Source organism: Scleropages formosus, chromosome 16, assembly GCF_900964775.1.
Source record: "Scleropages formosus chromosome 16, fSclFor1.1, whole genome shotgun sequence".
Classification (NCBI taxonomy): Eukaryota; Metazoa; Chordata; class Actinopteri; order Osteoglossiformes; family Osteoglossidae; genus Scleropages; species Scleropages formosus.
Window position 1 is genome coordinate 20,398,709 of NC_041821.1, and position 25,739 is coordinate 20,424,447.

The window sequence follows — 25,739 nt, forward strand, 5'->3', positions numbered from 1 at the left end:
TCCTTAGCCTCCCTGGGAAAGTCTATGCCAGGGTACTGGAAAGGAGAATCCGACCGATAGTCGAACCTCGGATTCAGGAGGAGCAATGCGGTTTTCGCCCTGGCCGTGGAACACTGGACCAGCTCTATACCCTCACTAGGGTGTTGGAGGGTTCGTGGGAGTTTGCCCAACCAGTCCATATGTGTTTTGTGGACCTGGAGAAGGCATTCGACCGTGTCCCTCGTGGCATCCTGTGGGGGGTGCTTCGGGATTATGGGGTTCGGGGCTCGTTGTTACGGGCTGTTCGTTCCCTGTATGACCGGAGCAGGAGCTTGGTTCGCATTGCCGGCAGTAAGTCAGACCTGTTCCCGGTGCATGTTGGACTCCGCCAGGGCTGCCCTTTGTCACCGATTCTGTTCATTATTTTTATGGACAGAATTTCTAGGTGCAGTCAGGGAACGGAGGGTGTCTGTTTTGGTGGCCGCGAGATCTCGTCTCTGCTTTTTGCGGACGATGTGGTCCTGTTGGCTTCATCAAGTCAAGACTTGCAGCGTGCACTGGGGAGGTTTGCAGCCGAGTGCGAAGCGGCGGGGATGAGAATCAGCACCTCCAAATCCGAGGCCATGGTTCTCAGTCGGAAAAAGGTGGATTGCCCCCTCCGGGTTAGGGGGGAGTTGCTCCCTCAAGTGGAGGAGTTTAAGTATCTCGGGGTCTTGTTCACGAGTGAGGGAAAAATGGAGCGGCAGGTTGACAGACGGATCGGTGCGGCGTCCGCAGTAATGCGGTCATTGTACCGGTCTGTTGTGGTGAAGAGGGAGCTGAGTCGTAAGGCGAAGCTCTCAATTTACCGGTCGATCTACGTTCCTACCCTCACCTATGGTCATGAACTCTGGATCATGACCGAAAGAATGAGATCGCGGATACAAGCGGCAGAAATGAGTTTCCTCCGCAGAGTGGCTGGGCGCACCCTTAGGGATAGGGTGAGGAGCTCAGTCACCCGGGAGGAGCTCGGAGTAGAGCCGCTGCTCCTCCGCATCGAGAGGAGCCAGTTGAGGTGGCTCGGGCATCTGTTCCGGATGCCTCCTGGACGCCTCCCTGGGGAGGTGCTCCGGGCTTGTCCCACTGGGAGGAGGCCTCGGGGCAGACCCAGGACACGTTGGAGAGACTATGTCTCCCGGCTGGCCTGGGAACGCCTTGGGGTTCCCCCAGAGGAACTGGAGGAGGTGTGCGGGGAGAGGGAGGTCTGGAGTACTCTGCTCGGACTGCTGCCCCCGCGACCCGGCCCCGGATAAAAGCGGAGGAAGATGGATGGATGGATGGATTTTGGATGCAAACAGTACAAATATGAAGCATTGTCCACCTTAGGGCTATTGCAGTTGTAACGATGAACAGGTTATGTGCGGTTCACTGCTCTTTGGCGGACGGCACCTCGCCTGCAGCTATTTAAGGCTACTGAGAAAGTCAATGACTGCCCCATGTGGTCAGCCGCCATCATTACAGCAGAGGAAAAACAATCCAATAAAAGAACAAATAGAGGCAAATAAGATTGAAATCCTAAGTAGACTTCCTATGAGCACTCCGTTTTCAACTTTTCTAAAATATGTACTACTTCGGGGGGCTGGGCTTAATATCCTGAACATTTGAAATATGGGAAGATTAAGTCATGCTTCAATTTATGTACTGTGAAAAAGCCATTCAAATTAAATTAGAAATAAAACTGATATTTTCATTCCATGCAATCTGGTGATAAGAACATCTTCATAAAATAAATGGATAATACATTAGTATAACTGATTATAAATAGTCAAAATGCACAACATGTTTTTAAACTTTCAGCTGTTTTATTGTTGAACTGAATGGGTAACTGTTACAACTATCATCTACTGTGCTATGACAGCTAAAAAATACCCATCTGTCTTTTGACAAAGGCTTGTTCAATTACTTGGTTACACTATTACTTGTATTGCTTGACAAAAATGACATTTGACATGTACAGTATTGTTGGGAGGCTTTTTTCTATTTTAAAGACGGGACTCGGGAGGTTTTTGGGTATCCGAGTTCTGCTGCCCCGGCTCTAGTCAGACACTGAGGAAGGAGATGGCTGTATCTCTCTCCTCCACTAGCTCAGCTGCTGTGGCATCCATCTTCCCACGGGAGAAGTCGTTGATCTCAAGCCCATCAACAATTTTCCAGGTCTTGTTCTGTGGCAGGGAAATGAAGACAATGGAAAAACTGGCCCCAGGAAGGACTTAAACTTACTAATCAGACCTTTTCTCTACAAACTAAACTGAGGCAAAAGATTGTGTGTTGCCCAAAGAATACAAATGAACGAAAGAACAAATAAATGAGATCACTTATTCCATAAGAAAATTGTACAAGATGTAATTTATCTTTGTAGATGGCTTATATATGAAAAAAAAATTATGCGACCAGCCTTCCCATAAGTTCAGTAAATAAGTAATCAATGTCAACATCTCAGCCATGAAAGGATCATACCTTGATTGTGAGAGGGAAGGAAAAGATGAGGTCATCTGGAACCCCATAAGAATTCCCAGAGGAGTAGATTCCCATGGAAATGAACTCACCCTAGACAGGATGGGGTTAGAGATAAAAAGCTTTCATTAAAGCATGTACAGTGCAATGTGTATACACACACACACACACACACACACACACACACACACGACTCAAACCATTTGTCCCAAGTGGGGTTGTGGTGAACCAGAGCCTAACCTAGCAGCACAGGGTGCAAGGCTGGAGGGGGAGGGGACACATCCCGGACGGACGCAAGCCTGTAGCAAAGCACCCCAAGCAGGACTCGAACCCCAGACCCGCTGGAGAGCGGGACCCGCTCAAGTTCGCTGCGCCACCGTACCCCCCAGGGGTACTACAGCATGACACACAGTAAAGGCACTAAACACTATCGTATACTTGTGTAACAGCGTTTCCGTTATAATGAACTTTGAAATCAAAGGAATATGAAATTGTTATTAATTCTAAGCAGAACTTTGCGTAATTGAGAATTTAATATAAAGTCACATAGTACGCATTTCAAACCACTCAATTCTACAGGTTCCAAAGATCATGACATGTGTAACTTAAAGCTGACTTCAGCATGAGGGGAAAAGGATACTCTTGCACCTGTGCAAAAATTACACCTGCCGTGCTTCAAAACCAGACCAGAACCGGAGATTCTCTACATTTCCCAGCTGCAAATGTTATTGTGAAGTTCTCCCTACTACTCAATTCAGTGTTTGTTCCCCCGAGTAGTGAATGCAAGTCTTGCCCCAGCACCCCCAGGAGCCAGTGCACCCAGCTGACCTCAGGAGTGCCAAACCAGATGTCTCTCATGTGGTCACAAATGGCCTTGGCAGCTGACATGGCGCTGGAGAGCTTCCTGGCCTTGATGACTGCAGCCCCACGTTGCTGCACGGTCTGTATGGACAGAGAAGGAAAGTGAGGACCTGTCACATGCCAATCAAGAAGGAATGTTTCTTTTTCCACCAAGCTGAAAGACATATACACTGCTACAGTCAACAGATCTTGTCAACAAGAACTTCAGAAAAGACACTCATTGGCACATGCAGTTTAGAGAGTCTTAAACACTGACTGTTTTCATGGCATGAAGATAATATTTAAACTCACAGTGATGAAGTCCCCCTTGAGCCAGGCATCGTCCTTCACTGCATCGAAAACAGGCACCTCCTTACCCTGCATCTGCACCTTGGCATGGTGCACATCGGGATACTGGGTGGAGGAGTGGTTGCCCCAGATGACGACATCTTTCACACAATCTGATGGCACCCCCACACGCATGGCCACCTAGTTGGAGGAACACATTTGACAAAGCGGACAAAACACAATGTACTTGAGGCAATAAATACAACATAATTTAAATTCCAGGTGGGTGATTCTGGAATTGGGCCACATGGTGTTCAAATTTATGCTTAATACAAAGCAAATAACACGGAGCTGTACGAAGACCCATAGCTACGTGAGGTGACGTTTACGGAATCCACTGTGGTTGACACACCGTCGTCTCTCTATGAAACGACTCTACAGTTTGAAGGAAATCAAACCTGTGAACGGGCCCTGTTGTGGTCCAGACGGGTCAGGCAAGAGAAGTTCTCCTTAGGAATAGAAGGGGCAGACTTGGCAGCAATCAAGCAGTTGGTATTTGCAGGGTTTCCTACCACCAGGACCTGAAAGAGGTCAATTACAGGTCAATTAAAATACCCAACTTTTCACAGCGCAACACAAACTGGACTTGTACACATCCATTTCCTGCATACACTTGTATCTCAACTTAAAACTTTTAAGTCCAGTTATTTGCAACTCAAATTATTCATAAGTCAAACTACAACAGCACAATCAATAAAAGCTTAACACAGATTTATCACTGGTTAGCTTCTGCAAAGAAAAAAAAATAAAAATAAAAAAAGACAAAGCTATCATGACTTAATCTCTTGTAAGACTTTCTATTTCCATATACAGCTAATCCAGTGCTGGAAACACAGAGCATGAGGCAGGAAACAATGTGGATGAGATGCCAATTCATTATATTTTCTCTTCTTACTTTTGGGTCTTTAAAAGTTGGTAACTTGGATGTCTATAACATGAGACGAAACAAAACTGTTCACAGCAGAATTCAGAAATGAAAAATATTGCTCAACCATGATTTTAAGTACTATAAGTTCTGAAATATAAAGCTGCAAAACTGGAAAATCCATATCCTGTTCTGATAGTTGGGTTGCACTGGATACTAGGCTCACAGCTACAATAACTGTAATAAAATAAGCAAGTGCTGAAAGAATTTCAGCCAAGATTTTATTGGAACTCTCATACAGAAACATTCCACAGGGCATCAAAGACCAGCAGGAGGAAAAACTGGGGAGTTTAGTTTGACAGGAATAAAACATGAAGCATGTCACCTGCATAATAAGCCAAAAAAGAAAAACTAAAATTACATTTTTTGTATCCAGCTGATACAGAATGCCGCTGTACGAGTTGCGTTTGACTTACCAAAGCATACCCATTTGTCTCCCTTCCTGATCCTTCTACATCACCTGCCTGGGGCTGCCAACATTTAGGCCTACACCAGAATTAACTTCAATACCAATGTATCTGCTTCCCAATACCTACACGGATTGATTGCCGATTGCTTGCTACACTACAGACACACTGCTACGCCCTTCCACCCCTGCCTTCTTTGTGGTCCCACTTACAAGAGGTCTAAAATTAAAATGTTTTCGATTCTCACTTCATTGTGACGGGACCTCCCTCTCTCTCTCAGAACTGCTGAATCTCTCTCAACATTGAATAGTTTCAAAACGTTACCTTTGCACTCACATTTATTCACTTAGACGCTTTTCTCCAAAGCGACTTACAATGGATACTATGTAGTATTACTAGCTCACACACCTTATTCACCAAGGTGAATTACACTATTTACACTGGGTCACTCATCCATGTATCAGTGAAACGCACTTGTGTCACTCACACACCATGGGGGAACTTGAACAGCATGTCTTTGGACTGTGGGAGCAAACCAGAGCACCTGGAGGAAACCCACACAGACACCTTGAGTCTGGAGTTTCTGGCCATTAATGGGTCGTTAGAGTACCACTAATTGTGGAAAAACAGAACACCACACAGGTTAATTTGAACAACATCCTCTAATTGCAGGTGATTGTTGGGTCGTTAACAGACCCCAGTCATGTGAGTCTCAAGTGGGCTCCACCCACAGATGTTCCATGTTAAAAACCTGAACTCCCCACCAATCTTTTAGAACTGAAGAAGCCACTTGAATGAGTGGTGAAATGTTTTCAAGAAAACTTAGGCAAGTCCAGTTGCCTTTGTTTTAGATACACGGGGAGAACATGCAAACTCCACACAGACTGAGCAGGGATTGAACCCACATTCTCTCACACCACACAGGTGCTGTGATACAGCAGTGCTACTTGCTGTGCCACCCTACTACCTATCACTTCTACCTTGATCTCCTATGTGCTCCATACATGTATACTGTTACCCTTTTTTTTTTTTTTTTTAAAAAAGAAAACTCTGCATTCACTTCTGTAATGTATACTGGTTTACACAGTGGTATGAGACAAACTGACTGTCCTTCAAGAATTCTATATCTGCATATAGATCTGTTGGTTTAATTCACTTTCGTATTGTTTTCTGAGATGCATGTAGCTTTAGGGGAAATTTTTGCCAAATGAATAAATGCAATTACTACATTAATCCATATGATTTATATTACAATCATACCAATGGCAAGGGAGGGGTCCCTAAATGTCCAAGAAAGCCTACAGTGCCCCCTGAAAAGTTGTGTATAACTCCACTAAATAGTATTGTCAATACTTTTTCTTACCTGAAAAATTGTTGCACAAGTTACTTATACTGTTGTTACACTTTACACATGGCACAGTCTTACATAGATTAGTTTAGCAAAGATAAAAAACAAACTCCCTGTTGTAACTTATTACAGAAAACCCTTTGCTGCTGCCTCTATGTCAGTCACCTTGACAGTCTTCTTCGCATACTTGTCCAAGGCAGCTCCCTGGGTCTTGAAGATGGCCACATTGGCTTTCAGGAGGTCTTTCCTCTCCATGCCCTCCTTCCTGGGCATCGAGCCCACCAGAATGGCAGCATCCAAATCTTTGAAGCCCACTTCCACCTTATCTGTTGGAATGACCTCTGCAGGTAGATGACATTTTTATTGTCAACAAATTGAAGACCCTGCTTCCTAACGATAAAAAGTTGAGTCAGCAGCACTTAACAGTTTACTAAACTGAAGAAAATGGCTCCTTAAATATTTGGGTATAGACCTAAAAGACAAACTATTGGGATTCATTGTCACAGAATGTACTAACAGAAAGAACTACAAAGTTCTAAAACCATTCATAAACACACACACACACACACACACACACACACACATATATACTGTATATATATGAATTCAAGATTTACGAGTTCCTTGAAATAATGCTTACACCACTTATTAATAGACTGCATTGAACCAAACAGCGAAAGACTGCTTTATCTTGGTGAACTTCAGTCGGGATGTAAGAAATATTGGACACTATCTGCCCATTGTGTGCAGCAGCTCAGGAAAGCTGAAGGACTGACCAATCAGCCAACTGCTGTTTGACACACCTACTCACAGACAGCCAGCACTGTGGTTAAAAAATTTATAAAAAAAAAAAAAAAAGCAGGATTTCATGTGTGGGAAAATGAGTTACAGGCCCTCACAATAAAGATATCTTCAAGTCTTTCAGTTGAGAAATGGAATGGATGATTCAAAGAAAATGTATCAGATACAGGTTTCAGATACAGTAAGGGGGAAGAAAACATGGTTAAAAATCCACTGTGGTTCTCTAAACTGAACTCAAAGTTCACTTTTGTCAGCAGTTATTTTCTGACCTCGTATGTTCACACTCACCCCTCAGCAGCGGAAGAGCGCAATCCTGTAGTTCCATAACCACGCCATCCAGCACCGGCAGCATGGGTGGGATGTCCAGCAGAACCAGGATGATGGGCTGCCGAAAACAACCACCACAACAGCCGCAAAGCTCTGAATAAAAGTTGCCTGCTTCGCTGTGCCTATTTCACAACAGAAAACATTACATAACCCAGCCACCATCACTCTGGATGTTCATTCGATTGACTGGTTTCCAGCTCAGGACTTGTTCCTGGAACCCATATACAATTTTACCAATGCAAGTCTTCACATCAAGGCAATCCTCAGTCCTGACGTCATGATGTCCGATGCACCAAAGCGTGTCGAGATCCAAAGCTGCTGAAAGGCCAGATCTTACCTGATCTTTGCCAAAGACATCTCCGTTGGCGATGCTATACAGCAGGGAGTAGGCGATCTGGCCCGCAGCGCCGGTCACCAGGACTTTGATGGGGTCCAGCTGCAAAGAGAGAGAGGCAGGGTGGTCTCTGATCAGCTGCAAATGACTGCACGTGCTTTCTTCAGCGCGAGCTCCCTCATAGACATGAAGAAAAAAAACACTGCAATGGCCGGAATTGTGCTTTTTTCAAAAAGCACAATTTTTTTTTTAAATACAAAATTACTACGCAAGAACCATGGTAGACTGCCAAACAAATGCGGAGACGTTCGCTGTCATCACAATAATAATATCAAACACAAACAAGGATGATTTCGATGCAAGACAGCAACTTGCCAGAGACTGTCTCTCTCTGAGAGAAAAACGAAATGAGGAAGGTCGATCAAACAGTGCAGAGCCAAGCGTTGCACCAACTGCCTTTCAAATTCAATGCATTGCTTAGCTTAGGTGACATCTTGAGTGGCTTATTTCTGACTCGAGAAACACTAAAACAAGAATTAAATTTCCGATTTCGGGACGTCGACACAATGAATGAATAATTATAACACGGAAGTGTGGTGGTTTTGCCGAGCAGGATTATTAAACCATGATCTCTGCAAACGCGAAAAAATGTATTTCTACCGGAAGCAGGCATCCAGTATTTCACTAACGTCAGCATTTAATAAAAACATACACGAAATATGTAACAGCCAGCCATCTTACCATATTTCGAGATTTCTACGAGAACTAACTGCTCTTCCAATTAACGTTCAAACAGAAGGGTCACCTTTACTTCTTGCTCAGATATAGTGACGTGAGCCACAGAGAAAACGTGACTATACGGTGGGACTTGTAGTTTCCTTTTTAATATTTTGTCCCCTCATAACATTTCACCAACGCAAAACAGACCACATTACCCACAATGACCTGCTCTCCAACCGGCCACCTCGCCTGAGACTTGGGCCGCCCACTACCAATTTTGGAGACGAAAAGATCCTTCTTCATACGGGGAATATATTTTTTTATGGACTGTTCCACTATACCTGATACAGAGACTTTAGCGCAGTTACAGGAATGACACTCAGACATCAGTAAATTCACTAACATTTGTGTGTGAAATAATTAATAAGAATGAATGAATGACTGATATATTTTAATATATTATTAAATAACATATAACATGTAAGCCTCAAATCTTAACTCAGCGAAATTAAAACAGTGCTTTAACAGCAAGAATTACGCTAATAACCAAAACTTCTTGTTCGGGGCTCGGGAATAAGGCACAACTACACTTATGTAGCGAATTACAAATGAAGGTTAAATTATCAACGTTGAAGGTCTACTACTGAAGTAGGCCAGGAAGCGATTTCTCAACCCGGAAGTTGTGCTTCTTGCTCGCCTTCTGTCTTTTCAGACGTTGAAATATAAGCTCCGTGAATACTGTACTTCCTGAATCCCGAACTGCACTGTGGGAAATTACCTCCACAATGCTGGTATAGCATATCACCTTACATTTTGAACACTGTAATTACATCAATTTTCTCTGTTGTGTTAATTAGAAAAAATACACAATCTAACTACATAATCTGTTTTACCTTAAATTTATCATTCTTGCATTTATTGTTATTGTTATTTAGTAACTAATTTTCAGAAATAATGAAATCAAATCAGTCTGTTCTGATTTGATTGCCTCGAAGTTTTAAACTGAAATTAAAATTTTTCACATTTATTTACTTGGTACGTTTGTCCAGTGTGATTTACAATGTTACTTCACCAATTTTACAATTTATTTACCATTTTATACAGAATAAATTCAGGATAAGTACTTGATCCAAGTTACTGCAGGAGGAGGGGATTCAAACCAGGGACTGCAAAGCAACAGCTGAAACCACTATGCCACCTGCTGTTGCATTTTATATAACAATAAATAAACTGTATTATCATAATTAGGCTACCAACAAACTTCTTGCTACCTAATTAAAAAAACGATGTGGTTTGCGGTCCAGGCCCAGCCAGAATTGTCCAAAGTGGAAAAATAAGCTTAAAATACAGCACAACGTAGTGTTGCATTTCTTATGACGGCATGTAAGTAATTTGGGATATGATTTGGTATGTGTTAAAATGTTTGAGGTTCAGGGAAGCACAGAAAATCTTCACATAAATCTAAAAGGGATAATAAAAAAATAAAATGAGACCGTATAAAGCACTGAAGTTATCAAATAAAGAGCGTTTTGAATCCTGACTTTCTAAAGCATGTTTTTTTTTTTAAAGCACTTAAATTACCTAACAGTCGGATGATTATAGAAGAAATGTTGATGTGTTCTCTGGAGTACGGTCGTTCGTTTAGGGTTTGTTGAGGACAATCCCCCTGCTAATTTCCAAGGACTTGTCTGCTTGTGAGAGACATTTACATTTTCATCCAGAGGTGGTACAATCATTTTTGAGATCTAGTGTTCCTCTCCTTGCTGTATATATTATTATACAGCGTCTCGCAGAAGTACAAGGTGAAAGCAACAGTGGAACGGCTCAAGAACGATAAAGCAAATGTCCTACAGCGGCCCCATCGAAGTCCTGATCTCAGGCCCGTGATCTCAGTTACGTCACACTATTTGAAAACTGTAGTCCACAAGCCTCACCCAACCAACCTGAAGAACCTGGAGTAAAACTGCCTCAAAGAATGGGCCAAAATCCCTGTAAAACAGAGTACAAAGCTGGTACATATTAACCCCAGAGGATCAATCCAGCAAAATGTGGCTCTAGCAAGTATTAAGGTGTGGGGATTGAATACTTATGTAAACAGCATATTTCAGTCTTTAAAATAATTCTTTTTTGAGTTTTGCTGTTTGGAAATGAAATATCACAGAGATTGAAAATTCAATGATTGCGATACAGTAAAATGAGAGAAATTGGGAAAGGGTCCGGATACTTCGGACTTCACGGCATAGCCAGTGTCTGCATGCACACAATGCGCACACATCTGAGCGTCGGCTTCCCTTGGTGTCCACCTGTGTGGTAGTGTTTTAAAGTAGGGAGTCTGTCCATCAGTCCACAAGGTGAGAACACATGGGGTTTCGCCTACTCGCCACTGTGTGCCTCTCCTTGCTGGGGGAGACTTTGTGTGATTCTACCCCCCACTGCAGGCAAGGAGCAGGGTCTATTTCAGTCTCATCCTTGGATGCACACATAGTGCTGTGCTTAGTGCTGGGCCGCGTGCCCCCTTCCCGATCGAGAAAAATGCCCATCACAAATTTAAAACACTGAAAATACACCGGTCAGTGGTAAAGGTGCACTTCACTCCAACACAGTTTTAATTAGCATGTGACTTACACTGCTAGATACACTTAGGATGGCTGAAACCGAAGAGAATGATGGGAAATGGTAATTATCCCAGTAAGTTATGCCACACTAGAATAAGCAAGTCTTGGATGCCATTTCTTCAGATTACTTAGAAGTGCTTATTATTATTATTATTATTATTATTATTACTGATTTAACTCTGATTTATTAATTTAACTAACTTGCACAGTAACTTAGGGTATTTACAACTAATTAATACGTGTAGCCCCCAAAATCATGCACGCCGCCTTGATGGGGCATGGAGGCGCGCGCACGCGCGCGCACACACACACACACACACACACAAAAGCACGCCCGGGCGCGCTAGCAAATGGAACTCTCTGTGGTGCTGATCTGCTGATCGCAGCGACCGTCACACACGGACAGACCGTTTTTACCCCCGAGATCGCGCAGCGGGGCGATGGGATGGGATGGCCGTGCACGCGCATGCAGAATGGAGGACGTGCGGGATCTGTCGCGGGAACAATGCACCGACACACACACACACACACACAGCTGAGCCGAGCGAAAACAGCCCCCTTTTCCGCGGCACTCACTGCACTCTCTGCGCACATCACATCACAAGTCCCAAAGTGATCACCGACACCGGTGTTTCTTTGAAGCGCATGATGATCATGTTTAGCAGGAGGGACGGATGCGGTGTGGGCGTGTTCCCCACGCGACCCCCGCCGCTCCCCGTGGCCTCTGCCACCCACCCAGCGCGCACTCACCTGCGAGGACACCGCCCTCACCACCAGGTACATGGCTGTCAGTATGGTCAACATTCTGGGCCCCCCTCGTGTCCCTGGTCCCCCCTTTGAGTGTGTCCGTGCGCGTGCCGCGGTGGGAACCTGCTGTGTGGAGCCGGAGCGGCGCGCGGGCGTGCGTGCGTGCGTGCAGAGAAAAGGCGCGCGCGAGAAGGCGATGTGTGTCTTACACGCGCCGCTCCGCAGTGTCGCGCGCGCGCGCACACACACTCACAGGCACACGGGCGCGGGCGCGCGCTGTTCTTTTAACGGTCCTCTAAGCACACACACACACACACACACACAAACACCGATTTCTTAGTCCGATAATGAGATTTGCGTAACTAAAATAGCGCATGTGCGGATAATCCCGTGTGTGTGTCCTGGTAGAGTGGCAGTAAGGGACAGGGACACACTGCGGCGTTACACACCTCTGCGGACGTTAGCGATGATGAACACCTATCAGACACCGCACACTGATCATCTCACACAGCAGTGCAGAACCTTCAGTAACTCTTTGAAAGTTAAAGTGGGAGGTGCTATTTTGGGGGGGGGGGAGGGTGGTTGTGTGTGTGTGTGTGTGTGTGTAAAGATAACGCACCGCAGGAAAACCTGTGCTTGTAAAACTGCAGGATTGTATATAGTTTTCCTTTTCTTAGAGTTTTGCAGCTGACAATATGTTTAACTGATTATGACAATTATTATAATGGTAAGAACTGAGGGTGCCTAAAAAACAGAGTAATGGAATAATGGTGTGAATGTGTGTGTGCTATAGGCCACTGTATGTTCATCATTGCACAAAAACACAAGTGCCACAAGGATAGGGGCACTTGTCACCTACTGCACATAAAACCATCCTACCTGGACTAAATACAGTGAATACCTTTATGTACCATACTGCATACCTGCATTCATTAATGATCCATTTAGTGCAATTGAATTAAATGCAATTTGCTAATGAGCAGGTGCAGCATGGTGGCACAGCAAGTAGCGCTGCTGTCTCACGGCACCTGGGTGGTGCGAGAGGGCGTGGGTTCGATCCCCGCTCAGTCTATGTGGAGTTTGTGTGTTCTTCCTTTGGGTGCTCTGGTTTCCTCCCACAGTTCAAAGACATACTGTTCGGGTTCCTCCATAGTGTGTGAGTGACAGAGTGTGTTTCACTGATGTATGAATGAGTGACCCAGTGTAAGTAGTGTATCCAGCAGTGTAAGTCTTTGGGTGCTCTGGTTTCCTCTCGCACTCCAAAGACATGCTGTTCAGGTTCCCCCATAGTGTGTGAGTTATAGAGAGAGTGTGTTCCACTGATGTATGGATGAGTGACCCGGTGTAAGTAGTGTATCTAGCAGTGTAAGTCACTGCGGTGAATAAGGTGTGTGGGCTCATAACACTACATAGAGTTCACTGGAAGCTGCTTTGGAGAAAAGCGTCTGCTAAATAAATATCATGCAAAAATATAAACTGAAAGTTTACACAGGTGGTAAAAGTGGGGTTATAACTTGTGATGTGTCCTCTAATTTGGGATGTTTCTGTCTCGGCTGTCCACACAGATGACCTCACCATTCCCACATTCTAAACATGTGAGCCGTATTCATTTTCAAGACTGGAGATTATGATCATGGGGTGTTCTTTAAAATAGGAATATGCAGTGTGGGACACTTTGAGGCAGGACAGAATTATGAAGCTGCTCACAGATTGAAAGCTTTTAATTCATTTACTGATTATTAAGTCCTTGCCAAGGGCTGATGGTCAGTCTCCCCAAAGCAAAGTTTTATTTGTGTAACAAAGTACTGGTGTGTATTTTGTGTGGAGGGAAATGTGACTTTGTAAGAGCTCACTGTTTAATTGATGGATTAAAGGCTTTCGGTGTTCGGGTTGTTTGGAAATCCCATCATGCCTTAAAGTGTCATTGAAATGGACTCAATGACCACCCTAAATCTGAATGAATTGAGTCAAAAACCATCAGATTTAACTTTTCTCTGAATTTATTTAATGCTGCATATGAGCAAAACCAGTTTTATTTTATTTTTTGAAAATATTCAGCTGAATATCGAACGTTCAGTGATATGAATATTCAGTATATACACATTTTTGTTGTGAAACGTTTCATACACACTACGGCAACTTTGTGCCTTTATAGTTGTACGGATGTGACGTAGTTGTGATTCGCTGGAATTTAGTATCAGCAATGTATACGGCAAGGAAAGTGTTTTTTTTTTGTCTGCTGAAATGAGGAGGTTTTGTACTGGTGCAAACCAGGGTATGGGTTGTCAAGCAGCATCAAGTATAATTTGGAGAATTTGCAAAAAACTATTAGGAGAGGACAGGCAAGGTGAGCTCTGTACTGGTAAGAGAGACTCCCTTAAGAGTAAGAATGGTCTCTCCAGGGAACTGCCTTTACAGCAGACGCACTTAGCCACGAGATGGCGTCATCACTCCGCGTTGATGCTTTCCTTCCGTGTGCTCCTTTCCCATGTCCCACGGCACTTTCCCAGCACCCCCTAGCACATGACCCTGTGGTTGGGGTAATGGTGCCAAGAAGCGATGGACATGTCTCCTATCATCACTTATACGCAGCGTGGAGGGAGGCACATGGCTTGGGTCCTTCTTTCAGAATCCAAAGACAAGTTGTGATGGGTCGCAAGGGTACGAGGGAAAAGCACTTTAAGGAACATCAAGGGTTGCGGTAGCCAGCAACTGAGGTGAGGCACAGGGTGCGAATTCCCAGCGGTCTTCTGTGATAGAATCAGTTTCTTGTCTTTTACCAAGTCATGTTCAGCCACTGCTCTGCGACATGGATGATATCATTTAGCAAGATGGGTTGTGTAATACAAATACTGCCAAAGATCTGCGGATGCCTCACGGCGCAAAATTTACATTTATTCATTTAACAGACGCTTTTCTCTAAAGCGTCGTACATCTCATAGAAAATACAATGTGTTCATTACATTAGTAGAAAGAGACACTTAGATGTAGACACATGATTCTTAAGTACAGTTAGTTAATTTTTTCCGCTGTATATGAACCAATATTCATCACATGAGTAGCTGCATAAAATGCAGTTTCGATGATTCTTGATCACCCACCTGATTTTTTTTTTGAGATACACAAACACTGGGGGGGGGGAGGGGGGGGTGGTGCAGTGGGTTTGCCTGGCTCCTGCTCTCTGCTGGGCCTGGGGTTCGAGCCCTGCTTGGGGTCCCTTGTGCTGGACTGGCGTCCCATCCTGGGTGTGTCCCCTGCCCCCTGTGTTGCTGGGTTAGGCTCCGGTTCGCCGCAACCCCGCTTGGGACAAGCAGCTTCAGACAGTGTGTGTGTGTACACACAAACACACACACATTTTCAGAACTGCTTGTTCCATACGGGGTCGCGGGGAACCGGAGCCTACGCGGTAACACAGGGTGTAAGGCCGGAGGGGGAAGGGGACACACCCAGGACGGGACGCCAGTCCGCCGCAAGGCACCCCAAGCAGGACTCGAACCCCAGACCCACCAGAGAACAGGACTGCGGCCCAACCCACTGCACCACCACGCCCCCCTACACACAAACATTTATGTGCATTACGTACATAACATATAATATGTGTGTTTTTCGCAGCTGCTACAGAAAAATTCTAAAGACACATACGTACATATCTGTATGGGGATAATCACATTAGGCTTGGACCGAATGATCTACATGGCGTCAGGATACAGCCACCAGGTAGAGTTTTAAAAGCTTCACCAGCTCTTCATGAATCCCACTGTTGAGACACATGACACCTCCTCTTTGCTTCTTCATCACATGATCAGCCTAAAAACTCAATGTGTCAAATTCGGGAATCTAATCTTCTTCTTTGGATGTCTATCTGTAACCCTCATTTTTTGGCAACTATCATGTCTGGGCCCGTGTGACTCCACAATGACTCCTGGGTCTCATGTCTTCTGCTTACCTTTTCACCGAGCTGAACACTTCCAAGAATCAGAGAGGAACATTTTTCTCAGCTGTTACTGCACACAAACTCTGGCTGCATAACTTGTAGACATGTGTCTTGAGGACTGAGGATACAAGATCATTAGGATAACAGAAAGACCAGTTTTTGCACTTTCTGGGAGCTCCCAATAATTCCTTTCCTCAGAGTTAGACATGAAACCTTGGAGTGTTTTTTTCCCCCTGTTCAGGATTTCTTGGGACACTGCTTACCCTTCCCAGTGAAGTACCGCAGGCCTGAGTTGGAGCAAAAAAACTTATTTGTGTTTTTGGAAATCAGCACCTGTGCTCCATGTGCCGATACAAGCCGCTTGTGCTGCATAGTGGCACAGCGAGTAGCGTTGCTGTCTCACAGCACTTGGGTGGTGTGAGAGGAGATGGGTTTGATCCCCGCTCAGTCTGTGTGGAGTTGGCATGTTCTGTCTGTGTGGGTTTCCTCTGGGTGCTCTGGTTTCCTCCCACACCCCAAAGACATGCTGTTCAGGTTCACCCATAGTGTATGAGTGACAGAGAGAGTATGTGTGTTCCACTGATGTATGGATGAGTGACCCAGTGTCAGTAGTGTATCTAGCAGTGTAAGTCACCTTGGTGAACAAGGTGTGTGGGCTCATAACACTACATAGAGTTCACTGGAAGTCACTCTGGAGAAAAGCATCTGCTAAATAAATAAATGTAAAAATCTTGGGCTTTACTTGTTCTGCTTTCCTCCACCTTTTTCAAAGTTATTTCAGGTTGTCAGTTTAGGGAAGACACACAGAGCAGTGCGAGCAGCAACTCTGCAAGTCCCTTCTGTTACGAGTCGTCGATGGCTTAGTCAGTGTTGGCTGCCTTGGTTTTAAGAACCTTACCGTAGCTGAAGGTTTAATGAAAAGCACTTCACCTGCTTAATTGCATGCCTGTATATACCTGCTTTTACACATACAACGAGCAGATGCCTGAATCTTGTCTGATACAAGGAGGAGTTCACAAAGGACATGCAAGAATAAAGTGGCCGTTGTGTTCTGCTCAGGTGAACACGGAGGACAACACTTCTGCGGGTTCTTGCTCAACAGCCGGCATTCAGAGGGAGATCGAGCTCAAGACAATGCCGTCCTTCCATGCTAGTTTTATTCATTCTGTCCTTGTTCGGTTGACCGCGTGCTCTCGGGTGACGTGGTCGGCTCATCGGCGGAGGTAAACGCATCGCCGCAATGAGGTCTAATCTACTTCAATTTAATTCACCTTTGATTTACAAGGAAGGAGGCAAATGCAATTAAAAGTCACCGACAGCACCAATGGTACGCGTCTCAGAAAAGAAATTGCATTCCTGTTGTGAATCCTGTTGCATTCCTTTCCTTGTCAGCTGTTCGTTTGTCTGTAAATACTGGAGGCACCTCGAACCACGGCAAATTCATTGTGTGCATCAGCACACCGGCCAATAAAATTTATTCTCATTCTGATTCTGAATAAAGCCATTGAAATCCCTTTACAAATATTCCTTGATTTGTACCCAGCTTCAGATCTTGGGAAGTTAATATCTGTGTAAAGGCAATTAAATATTTTAATCAATAACAGGGTATTGGCCATACAGTCTTGCACATTGCTGGGCGAAGATAAACACACACACTTTCCGAACCGCTTGTCCCATGCAGGGTTGCGGGGAACCGGAGCCTACCCAGTAACACAGGGCGTAAGGCCAGAGGGGGAGGGGACACACCCAGGACGGGACATCAGTCCGTCGCAAGACATCCCAAGCGGGACTCGAACCCCAGACCCACCAGAGAGCAGGACCCGGTCCAACCCACTGCGCCACTGCGCCACTGCACCCCCCCCCCCCCCCCCCCCCCCCCTCTTCGTATTACACATTTTACCCAATTGTGTGCTGATGAAGTGTCAATCACTGCACAGTTTTGGATTTGTATCAAATCACATTTAATTTTAACGCAGGAAAAGATCCATCAAGCCTTCCTGCACTAACAGCAGGACTCACATTCAACCACAATGCCTGATTTCATCTCGTGATCGTGATGCCAGATGGAGACGGAAAGACATGCAGCTTAATTGATGCTTAATTCTGTTTAACCACAAATGCTGTTGGACCTCAGAAACATGTTTTTTAATCCGTCAGTACAAAACAATAAGTGACGTAGTGCCTGGATCTGTTGTACACAAATTAATTCATCCATCCACTTTCCAATCCTCTTATCTAGGTGGCTGTTGTGGTCAAAGGATTTGAAATACCGTTTAATCTTTGTTTTGTTAAACCATATGGTTGGAATGGAAAAAACAGAGAACGGCAACAGAGAATGCTGAATCACACATCTCTCTGTGTTAGTGGGGTAATTAATCTCACACACACACACTTTCTGAACCTCCTGTCCCATACGGGGTCGCAGGGAACCGGAGCCTAACCCGGCAACTCAGGGCGTAAGGCCGGAGGGGGAGGGGACACACCCAGGACAGGACGCCAGTCCGCCGCAAGGCACCCCAAGCAGGACTTGAACCCCAGACCCACCAGAAGGGAGGACCCGGTCCAACCCACTGCACCACCACGCCCCCCACGGTAATTAATCAGTTAAAAAAAAAAAAATCAGTAAAACTGAATTGAATCCACATTAGCCAGTCTATAAGATGCCCAGTGATTCAGAAAATGAAAATTATCCAACACATTGGTCCAGTAGGTACATATACATTTACTTTTATTCATTTAGCAGATGCTTTTCTCCAAAGCGACGTACATTTAATTGAAGCCCCACTTTAGCTCTGCAGATGTCACACTTGGACTATGAAATTGTTATTTAACTTATTCCATTTAGATTCACTCCCTTAACTGATGCTTTTCTCCAAAGCAACTTGCGGCATTAAACTACCTCTAATTTTTAAGCAGCTGGGCAGGGACCTTGCTTAAGGGTACTATAGCAGCAGGTGAGATTTGAAGGGGGTAACTTTTAGATCCGAAGGCAGCAGCGCTTACATTACGCTGCAGTATTACACTTTCCAGGAGTGTCTAAATGCACAACTTCAAAGTGTGGATTAGAGGAGCTAACACATGTATGTGGCCATCACCAAAAATCAGTTACGGCCAAGGAAAGGTTGCGTTTCTGTCCATGGTACCGGATCGTTCGTTATCATTCAGAGAGTCACGGATTAAAAAAATATTCTGAAGGGGAACATCAGGCCCTCTGACTGAGCTGAAATTGTGCTCAACAAATCGGGATCATAATTTGGTTGCTCATGGATACCAAACTGTTTATTATGGCTTTACTGTGGTAATCAGACTGACAACTTACAGCTCTCTTGCAGATGTCTCCTGAGATCTCTTCACAGAAGAGCATAGTGGTGCACATCACTGTATGGGGAAAACCAGCTTAATACTGTTATACCTCAAAGACCAGCACAACTTTGTCCTGGAAATGGGTGGTCAGCTACACATACACTTTTTTGCTCAACTCATTATAACTGTTACCTATTGACTTTACCTTGGCTTTACCTTTTTTCCACATGCACTGGCATTTGTTTTTGTTCTTTTATGAAGAAAAGGGTCTGATTTTAGAGGGGGGTGCAGTGGCATGGTGGCACAGTGGGTTGGACTGGGTCCTGCTCTCTGCTGGGTCTGGGGTTCGAGTCCTGCTTGGGGTGCCTTGTGATGGACTGGTGTCCTTTCCTGGGTGTGTCCCCTCCCCCTCTAGCCTTACACCCTCTGTTGCTGAGTTAGGCTCCAGCTCCCTGCGAGCCTGTATAGGACAAGCAGTTCAGATGGTGGGTGGGTGGGGGTTCTATTTACCCAGAACTTAATACTACAAATGTGACATGCACAACAAAATATTACCGTCAAAGTAGAAAACCGTATCATCTTTTGCATCAGTTCTTGGAAATACAGTGTTGCTTGAAAGTATGTGAAAAAATATTAAAATAAGTGTACAAATCTAAATGTGTCCTTAAACTTAATAACATGAACAAATGATGATTTACACACCTTGTTCTACTTACTTGCTTTCACCAATACAACTTGGGCTTCACTTATTTCTACACACGCACTACTTGTGTGTTTCTACTACACACATGATCTCCTCTAAAGCAACATACGGAACTGGTCATCACACACTTGTTATGTCCCATGAGAAGCGTTGATTCTCATTAAATAACCATTTCGTGGTAAAACTGAGGGACGCAGGGATTCCAGATACTTTAAAGCAGCACAATATGATGGAATGACTATATCAGGTGTTTCTCAGGTCAAACCTTCTAACCTTTCCCTGGGTGGGATGGCGAGATTTTTAGTGGAAATATCCAGGTGGTTAAGTCACCTAAAACGAACGGTTGTCTGCTCTCAGGCAGCCTGCTCATACTTGCTGGTTCAGTGCGTCTCTCTGGGGTTTAACTCTGAGGATGAAGTCTGTCATTCCTCAGCAGCGACATCACATGTCAGGATGGTTGTTTAGTCTACTGCAGCAGTTAGTCGCGAACAGGCTGCAACCCGCAGCCCCGCCTGGCCCCGGGTGCGGCTCGCTCACAATCGCTCCTTTCACGAACGTGAACCTCAGCTCACGCGGTGACGTCTAGCTCGCCACATACAGGGCGAAACTAGTGTGCCGCGTCTTTACGTTGCTCAGTCTTTTGTTTCTGCACCGGTTCTCCTTGGTCATGTTAGAGAGGAGAAGCAGGTGGTGCAGGGTCTATAGTTGTGTCATATATAGTCTTACACTGCAGTCTATCACTTGCAGAACAAAGGTTCGAACCCCACCTCCTGCCGTAGTAGCCCTGATCAAGGTAGTTGATCTACGAAAATTGCTCGTGTGAAAACGACCGAGCTGTTTAAATAGGTAAATAATTGTAAGCTGCTTTGGAGCAAAGTGTCAAATTAATGAGTAAATGTAAAAAAAATGAAAGCGTGTTCACGAGAGGAGAGGAACCGCAACGGAGCGTCAATAAAGGCAATAGCAGAGATTTATAAGTGCTGTGTCAGCTTTGTAAATGATTGCTTCTGGGTTTCTTTAGCTGCTCTGTCAGTCATCGGGACAAGCCCGGAGAGGGAAAGAAAACAGCTGCACATCCACACTTGAGGGAGCAAAGGGTTTGAGAATAACCATTTCCTGTTGCCTCCATTCATGGTAATTACACCTCTTGGTGAAAGAGCCTTTCGACACCTGGATGAGCCAGGAGTACCGCAGGTGAAATTTTGCGCTGGAAGGTGGACTTTTAACCTTCCTTTCATTCTTCTGTGATTCTTCTTTTGTGGATCATGAAAACAATCACTGCTGGTGTTTGCAGTTGCATAACTGCCTCTTAATTTGATCCTGCTCAACGTTTTTACTAGATATTGTCTGTATGTATAGATACACACTGAAATGGTCATTTATTGTTATTGTTATTGTTAGTAGATGTATTTTATATTGTACATTTCCATCTGTCTTCTTTTAATAGATGTGAAACCCCTGTTCTAATCCTTTTCTCGCTAAAAAAAAAAAAGGATTATGAATATTTTAGATCAGAAAGAATTCTGAACAAAGCCCTTTTATCTTATAGGGGAGGGATAATACCTGGTCATGCTGATGACCCACACAGGGTGTGTACAGTTTGTGTGTGTTGGCAGTAATGCCACAGTGCGTTCTTCTTCACATGTGGCTTGATCTGCCGTTCCCCAGAGAGGGACAGAGCAAGGTAATAGAGACGTAGAGAGAGAGCGAGAGGAAGAGAGAAAAGAAACATCAGGCTGGAGAAGTGAGGATGTACAGATCATGAAGATCTGCTGCCTGGCTCACCCACCATGCGATCACCCTCCAGATAGACCCCTGCGTTCGTCTGTAGGCTGTTTCCTGCAACAACTGACAGGAAGCAACTCGGAACCGGTACTCTCGCTCTGCGGGGAGGAAAATCATCATTGTCATCCTCATCCGTGATGGGTATCTCAGAGAGCGTAACACACAGCCGCAGACATTCCAGGAGGGATTCCTGCAAAGGGTGGGAATCCAAACAACAGGGTGGATTAAAATAAGACCGTGAACGATGCTTGATAAGCGAGGAGAACTCGCCACATGACCGCACAGTTCAAAGTACGGTCATGTCCGTAAACCTGCAAAGTTCTGTGCAAACACTCGGGGTTCCTGAAGTTGCATTGCCGCTGTTCAGATTTAGTCGGCAAGTTACTTCTCGGTTGCTTTCAGTCAGTTGTTTCCCAGATTTGATTCTTCTAAAATTAACATAAGGGGGCACGGTGATGCAGCACGTTTGACCAGGTTCTGCTCTCTGCCAGGTCTGGTGTTTGAGTCCAGCTTGGGGTGTCTTGCGATGGACTGGCGTCCCGTCCTGGGTGTGTCCCCTCCCCCTCCGGCCTTATGCCCTGTGTTGCCGGGTTAGGCTCCGGTTCGCCACGACCCCGCTTGGGACAAGTGGTTTCATTCCGTTTGTGTGTAAAATCAACATAAGTACAGGTAACATGATGACAGTTGAAAGCATTTCTCAAAGGTACAAGAATGTGACCCTTGAAGACTCACATCCAAAATGTTTTTTTTCTGCATCATAGATGTATAGGGTTAGGGTTAGGGTTAGGGTTAGGCCATGTCTATACAGCATTAAAGCTACAGGACGTGGAATCAGAAGGTACTAAACTCTGCCTTTAAGGGTTCTTGCTGTTTTATCCTTGCGAACGAGCTGAATTTTCCCCTAATTCTCCACACATTTCCTTTTCCACGTTGAAAAACGTAAGCATAATAAGTCACCTGATGCCCCTTCTTAACTGAACTGAATAAATGGAAGGCAGTAAATTATTCTGGATTTGGGAGCAAAAGGTTCAAGCGCAAGACAGCTCAGCGTAGCTATAAATTCATACTTTTATATTCCTTTATGTGAATTCATTCTCAGCCTATATATACTGTGTAAAGATTTGAAAATGGCTTTTCTGTGCAAAATTTCCAGAAGGCGATGTCAGCGCATGCTAGAGTTTGGCAAAAACGCAAAATAATTAAAAATAACAAATATTGCATTCTCCCAACAATTGTCTTCTTAGGTCCGTCTGTCACGCTTGTCATTCTTTACCTATTCAACGTCTGCTTGACTGAGGTACGGCACGCGCTGTGACGTGAATGGAGAACAATTTGAAGGATTCTGTCTGTCACTTTGATTTGCATAAACATTCCAGAACATGCCGTGCAAAGGCGAATCATGGATTTGCATCACTAAGGCGGTGGCGCCGCTGTATTTATTGTTCATTGCCCTCCGAAGATTCGAACTTTCATTAAACACGATATTACAGAGCAAACTGATAAAAAGCTGTGAACAAAAGGCAGGTGTTACTTGCTTCATCTCTGTGCTCGGTGTGGTGCTGCACCTGAGCTGCGGTATCACCTGTGACACTGCTGGAGCAGCCTCTGCAGCGGGGGGCTCTTCCGAAAAATGGCTCGGAACGCAAGTTACATTCTGACCGCAAAGGGGCGCCAGCGAGTCGTGGAACGCTTCCCCTCGACCCTGTGCCTGCGCTTAGTCTCTGCGTAGGAGGACAAAACAGGGCAGCTGAACCCCGGGCTAAAATAACACAGAACACAAGTCCTGCTGCAAATTGGTCCCAAACAACAGCTGGAAGAGTTGCGAGTGACACGTCCCTGTGGGGCGGCGCCGTCCGAGGGCTGCTGCTCGAGGCCCAGCCCCTCCGCCGCGACGCCGTAAACCAAATCCCTCGAACCGGACCCCCATCCAGGCTGGCACCCTTGGCCACCGCACAGCTGGGGTGGGGGGTTGGGTGGGGGGGGGGCTCAGCCATCTGTTTCCAAGTTGTTGCTCGCCTCTTGACAAGGTGGGGGGGGGGTTTCTTGCTGTTTCGCCTGTTTGTTTGCGTGGCGAGGAATGCTTTTTTCTTCTTTTTTTTTTTTCACAGAACCTGCAGGAGGATTAAGGAGCTATTTTCGGGCCCTGCGCTGAGGTGCAGATGTTCGGCCTGATAAGCATCACCATGGCGACGGCCCCCGTCTCGACCGACGGAGATCGGGCTGTTAATGAGTCGGTTGCTTGGAGTGGGTGGTCGGAAAGGCTCCGCCGCGATTGGCGGACGTGGTTCTGGCCACGCTGCGGCCACACCTCGCCGACACGTGTTTCACGGCGAAAGACATCCGACGGAATTGAGTCCAGGGGGTCGAACTGTGTCCGGCTCTGGGGACGAGAGCCCAAGGGGCGGAAAGCCTCACGTGTAACAAGAGCTGCGATGTCAGCGAATGCACCTTTACTGCAGCTCAGAGCACGTTGAGATAATGTAACGCTCATGGCCAGGTGCACGTGCACATATAAGGACACCGACTTGGCGGATGCTCCTTCGGACACATTCGACACGCAGAACAGCACCATAAGTGGTAGAGTACCGTGCGCAGTAGAGTATTGAGGAATCCAAAGAGGTGCCTTGAATAAACGATAAATAACATACAAACGGTTCAGTGTCACGAGGGACGCGTGTGCGAGCGCATCTCGGTAATATGGGCACGGACACGGGAACGGCAGCGAGATCGCGGATGAATAGGGGTTCTCGTTAAGGCGCTGCGGTAATTTTGTTCGTAGGTCGGTGCCGACGGTGGCGTCTTAACGCCCGTTCGGGTTTGGATGTGGATATTTATGTGAGCTTTGCAGGTCGATAAGGAAGACTTCTGGATTTTTTTTTTGTAACTTTAGGCTCCACCTCCATTTTTAGAGTGTTTTTGAACCGCATCGCTCCAGTCCGGCACACTGGACCTTGAGGAGTATGAGTTTTGCTGTATGTCCAGTCACGATTGCTCTTTGTTGGATCAGCGGTGCCAGAAAAAATCGCAGAGCGTCCCACTGTCCTCGCACCCACGCTGCCGGGTCAGCGGCACTGAAGCTGCTGGTCCCAACACTGTGCCGCTTTTGTTCGCCCTCACAAAAGGCCCAAGGCGTATAACAATTAAGTGTAAATCTATATGTGCACAAGACCGGGGGCACAGACACGCAGCTCAGAAATGCAGGGTGTGTCTGGGAAGGACGTCCCCTTTGACAAGCTCGCTGTTACCCATCCACATTTCTGACGCGCTTTTGTGTTCTTGCTGCGTTGGGTAAGGTTTACGCTCTCGGCCGCCGCCGCTTTCCTCGCAATGCCGGAACATCTCCTGGGCACCTGGGCACTGGGTTTTTCCGTTTAGATGCTTGCGCCGCAGAGGGATGGACGGGAAGAGAAAGTGACACATGCGATCAGCTCTCCAGTGGAAAGAGGAGCAAAGTGGCCCAGAGTGATGATTCGCCCCCTGAGTCGAAGGTCTGCGAACTTGCAGTGAATTGCAGAGGCCTTCGCGGCACTTTCTTTGGCACGGTCGAGGGAGCGGCGACACTCAAACGACTCGACAAAGGAGGGCACGCAGTTTCTCCCCTTAGCTAGAACGGTCTTGCCTGGAATGCCCCGGCATGACAGGCAGCAATTTGAAATGTGAAACTGTACAGTCCTTTTAATGCTTTCGCTCCCGGTGGACATTTAGTGCTGGGTTCCTCCTCCAGAGGCGGTCGCTGGGGGAGACAAGGACGCGGATCCGATAAGATGGGACCCGAAAGCCCAGTGCGCTTGTGTGCAGGTCTAACTGAAGGTAGCTGGCATTCAGACTTACCCTCGTGAGAGAAAGGAAGGAGCTACAGTACATTACAAAGTAAAGAAGTTAAAAAGAAGGGTGGCAATGGGGGAGGGGAGGGGTAAGGTGGGGGCAGGGCTCCACCCAAATGCAACTTGGAAGCGGCGTGGCATTTGTGCGCATGGCTGAGCAATGAAGTGGGCTGTCAGATGAACAGAGGCCAGGTGTGGAGAGCGAGATGTGTGGATCCCAAGGCTGGAGAACCCTGCTGTTCACCCTCTGGGGGTAAAGAGGGTCTGGAACTGATGAAAACCCAGCCATCCTCAAAACCCGTTGAG

General features: G+C 45.8%; 1 protein-coding gene across 1 annotated transcript; it reads right to left on the minus strand.

The window, feature by feature from the left end:
* Nucleotides 1–1,787: 1,787 nt before the first annotated feature.
* On the minus strand, nucleotides 1,788–12,046 carry LOC108933708 (malate dehydrogenase, cytoplasmic-like). Its single transcript, XM_018750930.2, has 9 exons — nucleotides 11,888–12,046; nucleotides 7,806–7,904; nucleotides 7,430–7,526; nucleotides 6,506–6,681; nucleotides 4,059–4,181; nucleotides 3,625–3,801; nucleotides 3,301–3,414; nucleotides 2,476–2,565; nucleotides 1,788–2,180 (listed from the first exon to the last, which is right to left on the minus strand). Exons 1-9 carry the CDS (start codon nucleotides 11,939–11,941, stop codon nucleotides 2,058–2,060), a joined length of 1,053 nt encoding a protein of 350 aa, XP_018606446.1. The 5' UTR covers nucleotides 11,942–12,046; the 3' UTR covers nucleotides 1,788–2,057.
* Between the last annotated feature and the right edge of the window lie 13,693 nt (nucleotides 12,047–25,739).

Excerpts from the sequence above, each read along its gene's own strand:
- LOC108933708 (XM_018750930.2), bottom strand. The coding sequence starts at position 11,941 with ATGTTGACCATACTGACAGCCATGTACCTGGTGGTGAGGGCGGTGTCC. Across the intron at positions 3,415-3,624 it reads TCAAGGGGGACTTCATCACT|ACCGTGCAGCAACGTGGGGC; the intron begins GTGAGTTTAAAT and ends CTGTCCATACAG. Across the intron at positions 2,181-2,475 it reads CCTTCCCTCTCACAATCAAG|AACAAGACCTGGAAAATTGT; the intron begins GTATGATCCTTT and ends TCCCTGCCACAG.